At 34.9% G+C, this 16054-nt stretch overlaps 2 protein-coding genes across 4 annotated transcripts in view; one reads left to right on the top strand and one right to left on the bottom strand.

Annotated features, from left to right (window-relative positions):
* Positions 1-658: 658 nt before the first annotated feature.
* Positions 659-14411, bottom strand: LOC117113156 (cyclin-D1-binding protein 1 homolog). Of its 3 annotated transcripts, none has more exons than XM_033256429.1 (7): positions 14231-14411; positions 13203-13372; positions 6387-6548; positions 5682-5778; positions 5062-5209; positions 2478-2792; positions 659-1048 (listed from the first exon to the last, which is right to left on the bottom strand). In XM_033256429.1, the coding sequence occupies exons 2-7, from the start codon at positions 13348-13350 to the stop codon at positions 902-904; spliced, it is 1017 nt and encodes a 338-aa protein (XP_033112320.1). In that variant the 5' UTR covers positions 13351-13372; positions 14231-14411; the 3' UTR covers positions 659-901. The 3 variants fall into 3 exon arrangements, with proteins under 3 accessions (XP_033112320.1, XP_033112319.1, XP_033112321.1); XM_033256428.1 differs by having other exon boundaries at positions 14304-14393; XM_033256430.1 differs by having other exon boundaries at positions 14159-14241.
* Positions 14412-14907: 496 nt separating this feature from the next.
* LOC117113127 (programmed cell death protein 5-like) overlaps positions 14908-16054 on the top strand; it is an 8566-nt gene continuing 7419 nt past the window's right edge. Inside the window, exon 1 of the mRNA XM_033256371.1 lies at positions 14908-15065. Coding sequence (XP_033112262.1) covers positions 15000-15065 — 66 coding nt within the window. The 5' untranslated portion in view covers positions 14908-14999. The remainder of the gene's footprint in view (positions 15066-16054) is intronic.

Raw genomic sequence — 16054 nt, 5'->3', positions numbered from 1 at the left:
TACCTACTTGAATTAAAACAGTTAGTATAATAGTTCTGGCCTGCTGAGAACGACATGGACTGATAACCGTAGGCTATAAGCCTACTTGGAACCTTGCTCACCGCTAGCTGCTACACAGATTTAGGCCTTTAGGGTAGAATATTGTTAAAAAGGTAGGCCACTGTAAGTAAGAACTTAAAAATAGGCCAAGCCTCTACTAGTCTAGGCTAGGCCTACTACCTGACTCCAGGCGAGGCCTGAGCCATCCTACTGGAAAGTTAAAGTTTTGTTGTATTTGTATGGTATGCCATCTAGTCTAAGCTTAATTGTTTTTGCCATTGCCAACATTAGTCTTACTATGGTCTATTCTAAATATTTTAGGCCCGTTTTATTAGGGAGGACTATTTAAATTTAGTCATGCCTAACTAGTCGACGCGAGTGACTCAGTTTCGTGGCTCCAATAATATGAACATTTGATTGGTTGAAATTGTTTATTTCGGTCCGCCCATTTATCCAAATACGGAATATAAGATTACGTCATTCTTTTGGCATCCTGGTGCCTGATTTCAGTGTTTTACAAGTCGCTTATTCCGTCTCTAAATTAACTTTCTCGTTGGTGGCGCTGTCCAGAATGAGAAAAATAATAAAAAATAAGAGACTTGTGGCAAGTCTAGTATTCCAACCTCTGCAACATTTTTCAAAGTTCAGCGAGGCGACCAACTAAATTTTCTGCCACCATTAAATCGGTTCTTATTATATATTGTATATATAGGTGATAGAATGTATGTCATAGAGGCTATATGTTGATAAGATTATTAATCAGATGACTCTCTATAGTCCTCCTGATTGTCTCATGGTTAATTGAGCATATAGACCATCTAAGTATCAATAGTCAACTGAGTGTCAACAGACTGTATTTTCCTCATTTTATGGCACCATTGATTTTATCAAGATTATGATCAATTGCATTAAACAAGAAATCAATCCATGTCCGATCCTCTTCACTACATATATGACTTGATTTTGTTCTCTCAAGCAAATTCCTTAGGACACTTGTCAACTGCTCAATCTGTGAATAAGATAAGTTATAAAGATTAAATGAACTGAAACATGATGTATACAGTATTAAAATACCAACTTCTAAGAGATTTTGATAGGAAACATCCCAATTATAAAATTTTGTGATTTAAATAGCTTGACAAACATCATATTAAAATATTAAACAACACCACTGCAAAATGGCATTGGCATAAACAGTATAGTAAAACGACTACTATAGATCTATTATTATTCTGTATTTCCATTATTATCTATTTGTGAATATTATTATTCATCTAGGTAGACTGGTTACATAATAAAAATGAATAAATCTTTTAAACTAGAATTACTTATTCTTGCAAGAATATTTCATGTGATGATGCATCCTGGATCAGATGTGAAATATTGTCACAAAAATTAATAGTGAGTCCAGTTGAAAAGATATATTCACATTTATTATATTATTATCTATTATTAATAATAATAATAATTATTATTATTACTATTATTATTATTATTACTATTACTATTATTATGAATGCCAGTCAAAATGAGCGGATGCTACTTCGAGCAAATGATAGTTCATGTGGATGCCAGTTCGAGTGGATGCATTCAGTGTGAACTATATATACCAAGGGTGAATTTATCCAAAAACGAATGAGATTGTTTTTTTGTTTATTTAATGCCAAAGTACACTGTGTTCCTAAGGTTATTCCATGATTTTAATTACAGTCAGCAAATCCGACCACAATATGGCCACTAACAAGCACTTAAATTAATTATTAAATTGTACATGTTTTGGAATTCACAGTTTTGTAATAAAAAAAAGTAAATAATAATTATGATTGTAACTGTTAACTGTAATTGAAAATGTATATTTGTAAATTGGAGTAATTAATTGTCACCATAAAAATATAAATATATATAAATATATANNNNTCTAGGTGTCAAGGTCCTAACATCATTGGTATAGTGAGGTGGGGAGGGAGAAGTGACAGGACTATCAACAGTCATTGCTCTAGCTTTGAGTAACAGTAATTGCTTTACACTGCTGCAAATGCAAATGGGTAGAGCATGCAGAGACTTAATTACCAGTTCATTTATTTGGTCTACTGTAAATTTGTGTCCGACTAGATTGACTTATCGAATAATGATTGAATTTAGTGCTATCTGCTCATACTTATTGGTTTCGATTTATCATTATTATAAATATCATTTAATCTATTTGAAAGAGTACACTGATCAAAGTTTGGGTTTTTTGGGGTTTTTTTTACTTTTTCCCATTCATTTCTATAATTTGATTTACAAGTGACTATATCAAAATGCCAAACCATCACACATTCTAACAGTGAAAATTGACAATAATTGGCAGTGAATATTTTTTAAAAAAACAGTACTCTTTGTACTCTAAGAAAAATATTATTATAGGATACTATGGTATCAATATTTAAGCTTCATACCTTCTTCGTGACATTTTCATGTGTTAATGGTGGATAGAGGGCTTCTGCTAGTTCATCAACACAAGGACTAATCTTCTCACAAATATCTGCAATATCATCCAGCTGTGCCACATGTTGATCCTCCTCCCACTGCCCATTCTTCTTTAGTGTTGCTGTGACTTTTTTAAGGCATGACCTTGTGACCTTTAACAAGCCAATACATGCCAACAACACATCCTTATCCTTCTCAGACCAAGTGTCCTCATTGCTGCTGTCAGGGCCAACAAGATCTTCAAACCCCTGCCAATCATCTCCATGGCTATCAGCAGTCTCTGCCTACAAAATGAGTGCCAGTATTGTATTCAATATTACAATTCAATTAATTGTTTTAGGTAGGTAATGCGACAGTATTGTGCAATCGTTTTGTTCTTCAATATAGATTTAAATAATTTTTGTTGTATTTGTGTGTATTTTCTTATTTTTAGGCATAAACACATTATTGGTTAAAGAAAAAAAAAACAATTTTCCTACCAACCTACCCATTTTTTGGATTTTCCCAAAACGTGGCCAACACAAGAATTTTTTTTTTAGCCTTATGATAATCTATGAATGAGCCACTACTATAATATTAGGTATCCGATCATTTCGGTCGCGCCTTCATTTCGGTCGCGCTATTTTCGTTGCATTTCGGTCGCTGTGTATGGAGCGCCGACGGTGTGACCGCAAATCTGGAACAAGGGAGCTAAAGCAGTATAGTATTTTTATAAACACAAAACTTACATAAAACATTAGTTGACTAACAATTATTGTATAATACTGTACTATAATATTATAGTTTATGATTATTAATATTACGTGTATCACTTGGTGTTATTTTTCTTTTGTTTTACAGAAACAACGAAAATGTTACAAAGTCGACTTGGCTTGAGACAAGTTTCTCTTTAACGTTTGTTGCGATATATATTTTATTACTGCATAAATTGAATAGAGATTTGTGAAATAAATATAGTCAATAGATTAAATTTTCATACATTTGTTTCCTTGTCTGTTACGTTTCCATTTATCTTGAATGTTCTGATCATGTTTATAATTTGATAAATGAACATACTGAATGATATATGATGAATGAAATGAAGGAAATATATAGTATTTTCATATTTATTTTCCACATAAAATTTTCAATATATTTATAATTAAACACCGTACATTTTAATGGCCTATTTCAGGCTTCTTTTATATTCATAAGCACAACAAAATGACTTTTCCTAGTCCTATTCTATAGTTGCACTAGAATTTAATTTCCCATGGTACTCTTGAGGTGAAGCAGCACAAGGTTTGTATTTTCTTGTTTGTTTTATTTCCATTTTTTTTTAGTTTAAATACATAACTTTAAATACAGTACATGTTAATAGCCATTCCACAGTTTCGGTCTTCGGGGCGGGCTTTCTTTCTAAAGCTAGAAAAATTCACTACTTAGAGGCCTCCTGTACTAGTTGCCTGGTAACAACTAGGCCTAACCATAAAATTGGAAAGAAGGCATATTCTTTGTACGCTGCCTTCAGGAATGTGAACGCATTACACTGCAAAGACAGAAGTAGGTCAGATGCTAAATATAGATGACTAGCTTTTTTCAGCAGGTCATGGCAGTGGCAGTGAGGTGTTCAAGTGCGTTCACCTACTTCATGTCGCCATTAACTTCGAGTCATCAATCTGATGATCATATTTATAAAAAAAATACATGAATTGTAAAACAAATACATATATTTTAATATTCTGATATAAAAGTATATTTGGTTAAACAAATTAAATCATAATCGTAACAACATTCCTAGGCCTTTATTATGAATGATTCAGAAATTGATAAATACAAATATGTACTTGACTTTTTACTTCTGAAACTGTAAGAAGAAAAAAACATGTTATAATTATATTAAAACAACAATCATACTAAAAAAAATACAAAAAAATATTAGGCCTATGATAGTCAAGCATCGTAAAAAAAAGACAAAATATTAATAAAATTAATACCCAGTCTGAAACACACGCACCAAAAAATCTTTAAAAATACAGAACTCTTTAAAAATTATTTTCCAAACATAAAGCACTAGTGCGTACATCAGCGTTTCATACTGAGGCTGTTCATCGCGACCGAAATGCATAACAATACGGCGCGACCGAAATGAAGGCGCGACCGAAATGAAGGCGCGACCGAAATGATCTGTATTCTAATATTATCCCAGTGTGTTGCTTAATACTAGAGTACTCGAATATCCAATTCAAGCATCAGCGTTTCATACTGAGGCTGTTCATCGCGACCGAAATGCATAACAATACGGCGCGACCGAAATGAAGGCGCGACCGAAATGAAGGCGCGACCGAAATGATCTGTATTCTAATATTATCCCAGTGTGTTGCTTAATACTAGAGTACTCGAATATCCAATTCAAGGGGTTCTACAGTATATAGTCACATGCTTAATTTCAAAAATCCTGAGCTCTCAACCCTGTGTTTGTCTAAAATTAAAATAATTATATATTCACACACCCAGTGCTTTTTAGAATATACTGTACAGTTACATCATTGTGTTATATTGGTTTTTTATTACCTCCTCTAATTCTGTCATTGCATCTTTTACTAAATCTTTCACTTCATTCATCTTGATAATGACTGCAGCTTTGTTATTCATAGGAAGATCATCAAATAAATCACACACTTCCCAGACACTACCAGTTGACTGAAGCTCACTCTCAGAACTGTAGTATAAATAGAAACACAAACATGTTTTCAGTTAACTTTTCATTTATTTTACCAACACAATTTCGCTAGGGTGACTCATTGTAGCCTATGTGGAAAACTGACCATTAAGATAATATAAATATAGGAGAGTGAAGTAAGGTTTTGGCTCAGAGGTAATTTTCCTGCTTTTTGTACTAAAGACTCTGGTTCAAACATGGCCAGTATTGTTTTTGATAGTTACAGTAACTACAGTACTAAATGGTGTTAATAAGTTTATATGATAATTGGATTCAATGAATAATTTATTACCATTAAAATAGCAATAAAGCAAGCAAATTTTAAGACAGTAGTTTCTGTATGAATTCTAAATGTAAATCACATGATAGTAACTTAAATATGGAGATACACCTCCATTACTAGATGTAAAAATATGTATCAATTACATAAAGATACATAAATAAATGATGCTATGTATGGGATTGTTCTTACAATTCATATTTGCTATTTTTAATTTTAGTGACTAACACCTTCACAGTTTCGACAATGTTACCAACAGCATGTTTTGTAGAATTCCTTAGAACAATTCCTGTAAAACAAGAAAGTAAAGTAAATCACATGATAGTTAAATGGTGTACCGAGATACACCTTCACTGGCCATAATTAAAGATGATAATGAATATTTGTATATCAATTTCGTCGATTTTGAGTAGGTGTTTGACAGCATTGATCGTGAGACCCTCTGGAAGCTGCTACGCCTTTATGGAGTGCTAACCAAACTGGTCACCTTGATCAAGAACTCCTATGAAGGAATGACTTGCCGGGTGAGTGCCTGGCTGGGCCAGGTCTATCCCTCCTATCGTTTATTGTACCGTAAAGCACACCAAGCTAACATTCTTTTTCATCTTCTTCTCATTCCCTATATACTGTAGAAGTACAACGAAACATCATTGTGACAGTACATTTCCCAGAGTTCAATGGTACCAAACTATTTCGTTCTATGCCTAGGCCTATCCATCTCGCCCAAAAAAGGGTCAACTGCCAGGTCAACAATATGTATGTTTTGATGTTGAACACATTGCATTGTTGTCTATAATTTTGCATGATGGGATAAAAAAATTTGGAGGTGCTGCGAAAACACGGCCATAGAAAGAATGTAATCTTTAAGTAGAGGTGAAAATTTTTATGATACAGTACCTCTATGCTTTGGTAGACTATAGAAAACTGATAACAGTGCCACAGCATTCATTTCTAGTGAGCTGAGCATTGACTGAGTTTCTTCAACACTTGGAATTGGTGGCTTGGAAAAAAGTAAAGACAGCTTGGTTGCTTCTTTAGAGACTGACCTGAATACCTGACCTGCAAAAGAAAGAGCCTTCCAGTTATAATATTTATGAGAAACACAGCTGCCGTTGCTGGGGTGGATCCAGGGTTGGTGCGGACCCAGGATTGGTGCAGTGAACCATGGCTTAATTCTTAGCCACAAATTTTACTCCAAGGGCAGTAGAGTACAATTTCCCTTTCGAAATGAAGAGATCACTGAAATAAGAATTCAATACAATGCCAGAGGACTTTTAATGTATAGTTAGTCCTTGAAGGATGAACCAGTCAACTCGCCCCTTAACAATTGCGCCCCTTAACCAACTCGCCCCCTACAAACTTGCCCCTAACAAACACACCCCTTGACTGTAGGCACTCGCCACCTAACAAACTCACCCCTTACAATGTCGCCCTCTAACAAACTTTCCCCTAGCAAACTCGCCCCACCAACTATACACAGTCGCCCCCCAACAACAAACTTGCCCCTTAACAACGTCACCCACTAACAGAGAATCCATATTGACTTTGCTGGTCCGTGTGAGGGATTAATGCTGTCTCTTATACACATCTAGATGTGTATAAGAGACAGTTAACAAAGGCGCCAACTAAAAAACTCGCCCATAACCTTTGTCAGATATAAAAGTATATTTGATTTAGCAAATTCAATCAATACCATAACTACACGCATAGACCTTTATAATGAATACGCTAATTATATTATAAAAATAACTGTATGTACTGTACTGTAAACTTGACTTTTCAAGTTCTGGGAACTACAAGAAGAAAAAGAACATTATTTTTTAATATCAACACTACATACTGTACTGAAAAACACGCTAATAATATATTCATATTAATTGTACGGTAATTAAAAGTTCTGAAACAATAAAAATCGTAAAAAACTTGTAATCTGAAAAGATACAAAAATGTATTATGTTATGTATAGTCAAGCATTGTAAAAAAAGACAAATTGATAAAATTAATACTATTACTAAGTATAACAGAAAGTAGAATTTATGGTACATTTCACCCCCCCCCCCCCCCTACCAGATACCTACCTATATAACAGAAAGGTTATGGGTGAGTTTGTTAGGGGGCGAGTCTGTTGGGGGCGTGTTAACAGAGACATTTTCCAAGCAACAACAAACTTATAAAATTATTAATTATTATTACTGAAACATTAATTATATTTTCTGTACACTCCTTTAAATTTTTCAGTATTTTTCTTCATTTGTGCAGGAAATTTCGAGAAAATAGGTCCGCAGAATCGCATTAACTGCGAACTGCGAATGCCTATACATCGGTTACAATAGCCACCGACCGACTTTACTGCAACATTTGCGTGGAAGTTGGCATTATTTTTAATATGTGTGGATGGAACTTGGTCTTTATGAGATAACTCTAAATCAATTTACACATAATAATTTCGTGAAGTCTGGCTGAGGTTATCATCAAAGAGTATTTATACCCTTTGTTATCATCAGCCACGTGATTGAAGAAGCGTAATCTTATATCATAATGTATGAGGTTTAGGTAATTCGTTTGGTTTTCAATAAAAGATGTCTGCCTTAAATAACGGTAGTACTTTGAATATAATCATCCAGATGATGCCTAATTGTATTTATTTACGATCTATTTAGTGTTAAATTTTGATTTTGCTGGATGCTGGGCCGTAGACATCGTATGAGTCAATACTGTATACGATCGTTTAAAATATTGGTACATATTCTATTTTATGAACAAATACGTTAAGGAAACGTTCATAATTACGAGGAGGTACAGGTAAGAGTAGCACTCAATAAAATAGTAAAAAATCGTGCAATCTGATGTTTTTATACCAGTCTCCTTCGCTTCGACGGAGATTGCTTATTTACCAAGAATAAGATGAGCGCACATCGACACGGTTTTAGTGTACGATGTCACACTTTAACAGCCTAGGTCATGCTGATTGGTTGATACAGTACATGTAAAATGAATGATAGCATGTTTTGCATACTGCCTGATTGAAAATAATGGGCTGTACAAGTTGTAAATAATTGAGATTTGGAGGGAAACCACCTTCCTGCCGCTTACAAAATCGACTCGCGCTATCAAATGACCTTGTCGCACTGAGCGCGACAAAGTTGAATTCCTTGTTGCACCTTAAAAAATAACCCTTAATTTCCAGCCCTTGGAAGCGACCTAACATTAGACAAAGCAGTGAGTGTTACCAACTCGTACGAGCTAGTACAACGGCAAGCCAAGCAATGGGTGATGATGTTAACCGGGTGCAGGCTTTACAACAGCCAAAGGGGAGACAAAAATCCAAATTTGTAAGGAAGTCAGGCCAATCTAAATCCCATAGACCAACACCAAGTGTAGGAGGATGCTTTCGCTGTGGTCGTAAATCACACAAACCAAATGATTGCTGGTTTCATATCCACCGGCAGACAGTTAGCTGTTTTCTGTCTCTGTGACTACCAGGCTATTTTCTAGTTTCTGGCTGTTTTTGCAGATTCAGGGCAGTGCTGTCCCCTATTCCTGTAGCCGGAGGGTCATGGTGATGTCTTTCCTGATCCTGACTCCACACCCACCAATAAGATTCACTAAGATTCATTAGATTTAAGTTATTTGAATATGTCTCATGGAGTTCTTTGTTAGTTTACTTTTTTCTTTATTCCTCTCTGAAATTGTACCTTGATCAATCACTTGAATTTCATTTGTACCCTGTTGTTCAAATGACAATAAAGAATATCGTATCGTATTGTATAGTAAAACATGCAACTGTGGGAAAAAAGGACATATTAAAAGGTGTGTCGGTCCAAATCAGGCGGAATACACAAAGATTACACGAATGATGATAATGATAGTGATGAAGCGGATGTAACATCCATGTACGCACTTAATGCGCAACCAGTAGTACAACCAATGATGATAAAAGTGGAAGTGAATGGCAAGGACTTGAACTTTGAACTGGACACTGGGGCTACTTATACAGTAATCCCTGAGCATGTGTTTTACGATACATTTCCAAATTTAGAGTTAAGTGATGCTCAATTAAGTTTTAAGAGTTTTACTGGTGAAAAATTTAAACCAAAAGGCAAAGCCAAAGTTAATGTGGTTTACAAGTTCCAATGTATTACTTGAACTTTACATTCTTAAAACATACGTTTTAAGAGTTTTACTGGTGAAAAAGTTAAACCAAAAGGCAAAGCCAAAGTTAATGTGGTTTACAAGTTCCAATGTAAGTTACTTGAACTTTACATTGTAAATGAAGCAAAGCAGTTGTTGTTTGGTAGAGATTGGTTAAGTAGCATAAAGTTAAATTGGAAAGAAGTGGTAGATGGTACTCAGTACATTAATAAACTAGAGGAAATGTCAGAGTTGAAAAGGGTCCTAGACAAACATAAGAGTCTGTTTAATGGCAAACTGGGTCTTCTTAAAGGTATTAAAGCCAACATAGTATTATTTGAACAAGGTGTTGACCTGGTTTAGCGAATACGGTTTGAAACTCAAAAAGGAGAAATGTGAGTTCACGCGGGACTCTGTATCATTCCTGGGACATGTTATTGATAAGGAGGGGGTACATAGAGACAGATCAAAACGGATCAAATCCTTTCGATGCCATTACTCAAAGATGTTGGGCAGCTGAGATCGTATCTTGGCATGATTAATTATTACCGGTCTTTTATTCCGAACTTGGTGACCCTGTTGAGGCCATTACATGTAATGTTAGAAAAGGGGTCGAAGTTCAAATGGTCTGCCAAAGCCAAGAAAGCCTTTGAAAATTCAAAGTTAGCTTTAGCGAATTCAGGATTTGTAGTACACTTTAACCCTGATCTCGCATTAAAGGTGATGACAGATGCTTCCCCAGATGGAGTGGGAGCAATATTGTCTCATATTGACAATGGTCAAGAAATTTCACTATTATTCAACCAACCCTAAATTTTTGTTCCGTTATTTACAATTCAATTTCTAAAACCCAATCTGCACGCATTCACAGGCTGCACAATCGTCTTTTGCGCTACATCAGCCACAACCAGAATCACAATATTCCCCTTAACATTCAATCTCCTGAGTCCCGTAGAAATTTTTTTGATCTTGTTTTTTTATATAAATGTGTTAATGCCATGTTCGATTGTAATTTAGTCTCTAATTTTAGAGTTCCCAGTCGCCGTCTCAGAAACAATCCTATGTTTCACATTCCTTTTTGTAGAGTTAATGTTTTAAAAAATGGTTATGTTTGTAGATTAAGTCAAAGTTATAATTCCCTTGTTTTAAAAAATCCTAAGGCCATATGGGCATAGTGAAAATGAAAGTCTAGCACAGTCGTATTGTTGGTGGCCGGGGATTGATAGCCAGATTGAAGAGATTGCTAAGAAATGTGATTTGTGTCAGCGACTAAGCGAAACCTCCTTTAGCTCCATTACACCCATGGCTACCTGCTACAGCAAGGTGGGAGAGAATCCATATTGACTTTGCTGGTCCGTGTGAGGGATTAATGTTTTTAATCGTTGTTGATGCCTTCTCAAAATGGCCAGAAGTTGTAATTATGAGTTCTACTACATCAGAGAAAACCACTGAAGAATTAAGATCATTGATAGTAGATATGGGTTACCTAAAATTGTGGTATTGGACAATGGTCCGCAGTTTTCTCTCACGAATTTGCAAAATTTATGAAGGAAAATGGGATTATCCATAAATTTTCATGTCCAGGGCAACCTGCAACCAATGGACAAGTGGAAAGGTTCGTCCAAACAATGAAACAGGGTCTTAAGGCGTCCAAACATGATTGTTGCTCAATTAATACTAGATTAAGTAGGTTCCTGTTAGCCTATCGCAACTCAGAGCATAACTTAACTAAGCAGACGCCAGCTCAGATATTCATGAAGCGCCCTTTGATGTCTAGATTGGATATTTTGAGACCAAATTTGAATGAATCTGTAAGAAACAGGTTTACATAATGAGATGCAAAAGTCTAAATCTAGAATGAGAGTCTCTGAAGTATTAAAATGATTTGGTATACACAAGACTTTCGAGGGAAGGATAAGATGAAATGGTCTGCTGGGGTAATTGTAAAGAAACTTTGCGGTATCAAGTGAGTGTAGGAAGTCAACTGTGGATTCGGTATTCAGAACCATTAGTAGAGAAAGGTGAATTAGAAGAATCTGAAGTACCGGATGAATTATGGGAAAAGTTGTTTGACGATAAGGATAATGATAGGACTATGGTTCTAAATGATAAACCAGGTGAAGCTGTAAGCGATAAGCCTGAAATAGGAATAAGAAAGTCCATTAGAACCGTACACGTAAACAAACAAAAAGGTACATAGAGGAATGTTAAACATTAAGTACTCTATCTTAATTGAGGCATAACTATTTGATGTATGGTTAACGTGTGTTGAAAGCATATACCATACTGTAAAAGTATGCATTGTTCTGTTTTGAAGTTTAATTGTTTAGTTGTCAGACCTAGAAATTTACTTTTTTAGCCACTAGCAACCTATTCTAAAATTTGCTAGTCATCAAAAATATAACTAGCAAAATGTGTTGCTCGACTAGTAAAATATATTGATATATTGATTTTTTTTTTGGAAAATAAATTGTATGAAAATAACAACTAATGATTATGATGTACTTCTATTGAAATTTGTGTGTTAAATGTTGTAATATAATATTTTTTGTTATGGTGAGTGTAGTACAATAAATATCACAAAGAAGTAGCCAAATGCGTATCAGCAATTGATTTCTATACCTTGTACATTTATTCACTGCAGTTTCAGAACATATTTATTATGAAAAATCACAGATATACAAAATAAAAATTGAATAATATATTATATAATTTATTTATTTTTAAAATAAATTAAGTATATAATGTATTCAATTATTATTTTGTATCTGACTTTTTTTTCATATTAAAGATGTACCTCTTGGAATTTTTCAAATATAATATACAGGTAATATAAAATAAACTTTATTTTATATTATATTAGTTTACAGTTCATGTAATTTTTCTTTCATATTTTATTTGACTTAATTTGTTTTATTTACTAGGCTAATTACAAGATATTTTGTATAGATATTCCAACTACCAATATTTGTTTTTATTTGCTGGTTTGTGAATATTTGCCTAGCAATTATGACAAACGTACTAGCACATTGCTAGTTTGCTAGTGCGAATTTCGAGCCCTGAGTTGTTAAAATGGACTTAATATTATGTTAATCTAAAGATTACATAAAAGTTGACAAGGGAGAAATGTTATATACTGATGGTATTATGGTACTACTCTATAGAGAGTAGTAATACGTACTTGCCGCGACATGCACATGCGACGTGCACATGCTTATGGTTATGTCACTCAGTGCTATGCACTGTTGTTGTTGAATAAACGAGGCTCTCCTATACAGGCCATGAACAAGGTTGTGGCTGTGTTTATTGTGTTCGTCTTAATGCATATTTGTGAGCGTGTTTGTATAGATAGTGCTGTGCAGACGTGACAAGAAGAAATACATTGGTAATCAGTCACCTTAATACCTTATATAATGGGGTGAGAGATTGCAAGGGGCGAGTTTGCTAGGGGGCGAGTCGACTGGCATCCCTTGAAGGTACCACAAATAATTATACAGCAAATCTAAAGAGTGTACATGTATGTTATGATATTCAAGCATGAGTGTTCTAATCTAAGATAAAAATCTTAAATAATTGTTTTACCCATTTTAATCCAGAAATCATCCAGTTTGAAGTGTTCATCTGGTTGTCTATTTGTCTCGCCTCCATGCAGTTCGTCAATTATTAGCTGTATATTTGCTAACAGTGTATCAAAGATGTTGTCCAAATTGTGTTGACCAACTACCGACATATTGTAAAAAGGATGTTGACGTCTAAGTAAATATAATGAAATAAAAAATTAATGTATGACAAAAAGCTTTTCTTGCAAACATTAAATAATTGGTAATATTTTTTATGGTAAATTAACAATTTTGTTCATAGACCAGCAGCCTATTTTCATATATTGTAGGACTTGTCACTAATGACAGTTGTTGTTTTAGTACTAAATTTTCATGACCTCAATCCTTAGATGTCCAGAAATGTCAGTCTAGAAATGTTTACATACACTTTCAAAAATGTGGGCCGGGGAGGGGGTTGTTCACCCTCCCCCCACTGGCAACGGGCCTGTATATCATTATCAGCATTTTTAAAGGATATATAATTGTCCCCTGAAAATGACAAAAAATCATTAAAAATAATTTTAGAAATGAACTTGCTCATCATTATAAACTTAATAGTAAAATAAACTTTAATTAAAATAGTAAATATGGTATTAGCTATAACTTAATTGAGCATAGAAATTATTGAATTGATTTTTATACCAATGATAAAAATAATAAAAACTCTTCAATTGACTGGAAGTGTTTTTATCATCTTTTGTTGTAAAATAAGACAAATTTCTGATTTTTTTGCTTTGTTTTGTTTTAATTGCTTTTTTTTTTTTTTTTTTTGATCTCAGACATGAAGAGCTTTACCGTAGAGTAGTATTTTAAAAAGCAGGTCTGTATGCTTCTTTTTTTTTTTTTTCAAATTAATTTTCAGCTCTTTGAGGAGACAGGCCTAGTAGGGGCCTAGGCCTAGCTAATGTAAGGCATGGGCCTAGGCCTAGGCTAACCTACCTAGCCTCTCTGTCCCCGCTATACCGACAGGTCTAGGCCGTACATAAACGAAGCAGTCCCTCCCCTACTTACCCACTTTCGATCAGGTAGTAATGGTTGTTTTTGTACACTAGGCTAGTTCAGCCTACACCTGTTCACAACTTACACAAATTGCATCACCAAAGCTGAATCTCAATGGGGCAGCTGACTCTCAATGAGTTATTATAGTAAAATTTTGCTTAAACAGCTGCCCCTGACCATAATTTTTGTTGTACAGTATGGAACGCCGTTACTGCCTTTAGTGGCTCTTTTCCGTTCGGCGCATTTGCTATTCGGCCCTTTTAACATTACGTTCGGTGCATTTACGTATTACGTTCGGTGCTTTTTACATCACGTTCGGTGCTTTTTACATTACGTTCGGTGCTTTTAACATTACGTTCGGTGCTTTGAAACATTACGTTCGGTGCTTTTATCATTACGTTCGGTGCTTTTGCCACACTTATGGATCTTTTATCATTTGGTGCTTTTTAGTTTTACCTTTCGGCCCTTTCATCATTTACGTACGGTTCTTTTATTATTCGGTGCTTTCATGACCTTTGACTTCGGGTCAAGTGGAAAAAATCAACAGTTGTGGGAACGAGCCTAGTGGAACTTGCGCGCTCCTTCTCTATTTCTTCTCTTTCAATAGCAAATGCGCCGAACGGAAAAGAGCCGCCAAAGGCAGTAACGGCGTTCCATACTATCTTGTGTTTCTTGTATCTTTGCTCGAAGCCTTTGCATGCTCGAAGAGTAGAGTAACTAGACGATCTTCGAATACTGTCAATCTGCTCTGTGGGCTAGCTGAACTTTTCTCTGATTTATCATGGCTGATCCTGAACTAGAGGAAATTCGAGCCCGTAGAATGGCTGAGATGCAGCAACAGATGGGAGTGTGTATTAATTAAGTATTATTTAATTTAAATAATCTCATTTCAGATTAATTTAATCTCTGTAGGCCTAGGCCTAGGTTAAATTTCATGCATCATCGAGCATTTTTTTAGAGGAAAGAATGGCGTGTAATCGGGGTCGAATTGTACAATAGGAGGATCATGAACTCTGGGACTAGGGCCTAGGCCTAGCCAAAATTCCTTGGCATTCTGCTTGTAGTCATGGATTTAACTTTATAAGCTGAGTCATTTCAGTCCCTTCTAATGCCTAGCTTGAGTTTCAGTACGACGGACTGCCCGAACTAGGTAGATTTGGATTGGATGCAGGTCAACTCGGCCCAAATGAAGAAGGTCAACTCGGCCTCAGTCAACTCGGTCCCATGTCAACTCGGACCCAAGTCAACTCGGCCCCCAAGTCATCAACCTCGGCTGCAAGTAATCCCGGCCCCAATTTTGTTTTCTGTATATTTACGAAATAATTACCAAAAGAAATTTGAATGCAAAGCAAAAAGTGTTTTAAATCTTTGCCTTTGTTATTCCTTTTTCATTTACAATAATAAAAACAGCAATTAATAAAAATAATATTAATAAAAAAGGCATTTAATATAAAAATTAATGATAATAACGATGTGAACAATAATAACATAATGACAATGATACTTATTTATAGGTATATTAAATATACATTATATATATATATATAGAACTGGAGGTCGCTGGAACAGAATGTTGCTCGCTATTGCGATCGTCAGGCAACTGATCATGATATATATATATATATATTTCATTTGTGTTCCACGTGTGTTCCGACAGAATAATAGAAAATAATGAAACAACTTCAGTAGTAGACTTTAAGAACACTGATTTATTATAAACTCGGATATTCCTGCCACTCCTGTGGTCTTCCTCGCTGATGAAGGCCACAGGAGTGGCAGAAATATCCGAGTTTATAATAAATCAGTGTTCTTAAAGTCTACTACTGAAGTTGTTTC

Source organism: Anneissia japonica, unplaced genomic scaffold (assembly GCF_011630105.1).
Source record: "Anneissia japonica isolate Jap-2015-1 unplaced genomic scaffold, ASM1163010v1 scaffold1812_len1207588_cov181, whole genome shotgun sequence".
NCBI classification, from domain to species: domain Eukaryota; kingdom Metazoa; phylum Echinodermata; class Crinoidea; order Comatulida; family Comatulidae; genus Anneissia; species Anneissia japonica.
This window is presented reverse-complemented; position numbering and strand designations above follow the sequence as displayed.

What these genes read in the sequence shown, in the direction of transcription:
- LOC117113156 (XM_033256428.1), bottom strand. An exon ending in TGATTTCTGGATTAAAATGG is followed by an intron (nt 6,549 to 13,202) that starts GTAAAACAATTA and finishes TTTCTTTTGCAG; the next exon opens with GTCAGGTATTCAGGTCAGTC. An exon ending in AAAAATAGCAAATATGAATT is followed by an intron (nt 5,210 to 5,681) that starts GTAAGAACAATC and finishes TTTATACTACAG; the next exon opens with TTCTGAGAGTGAGCTTCAGT.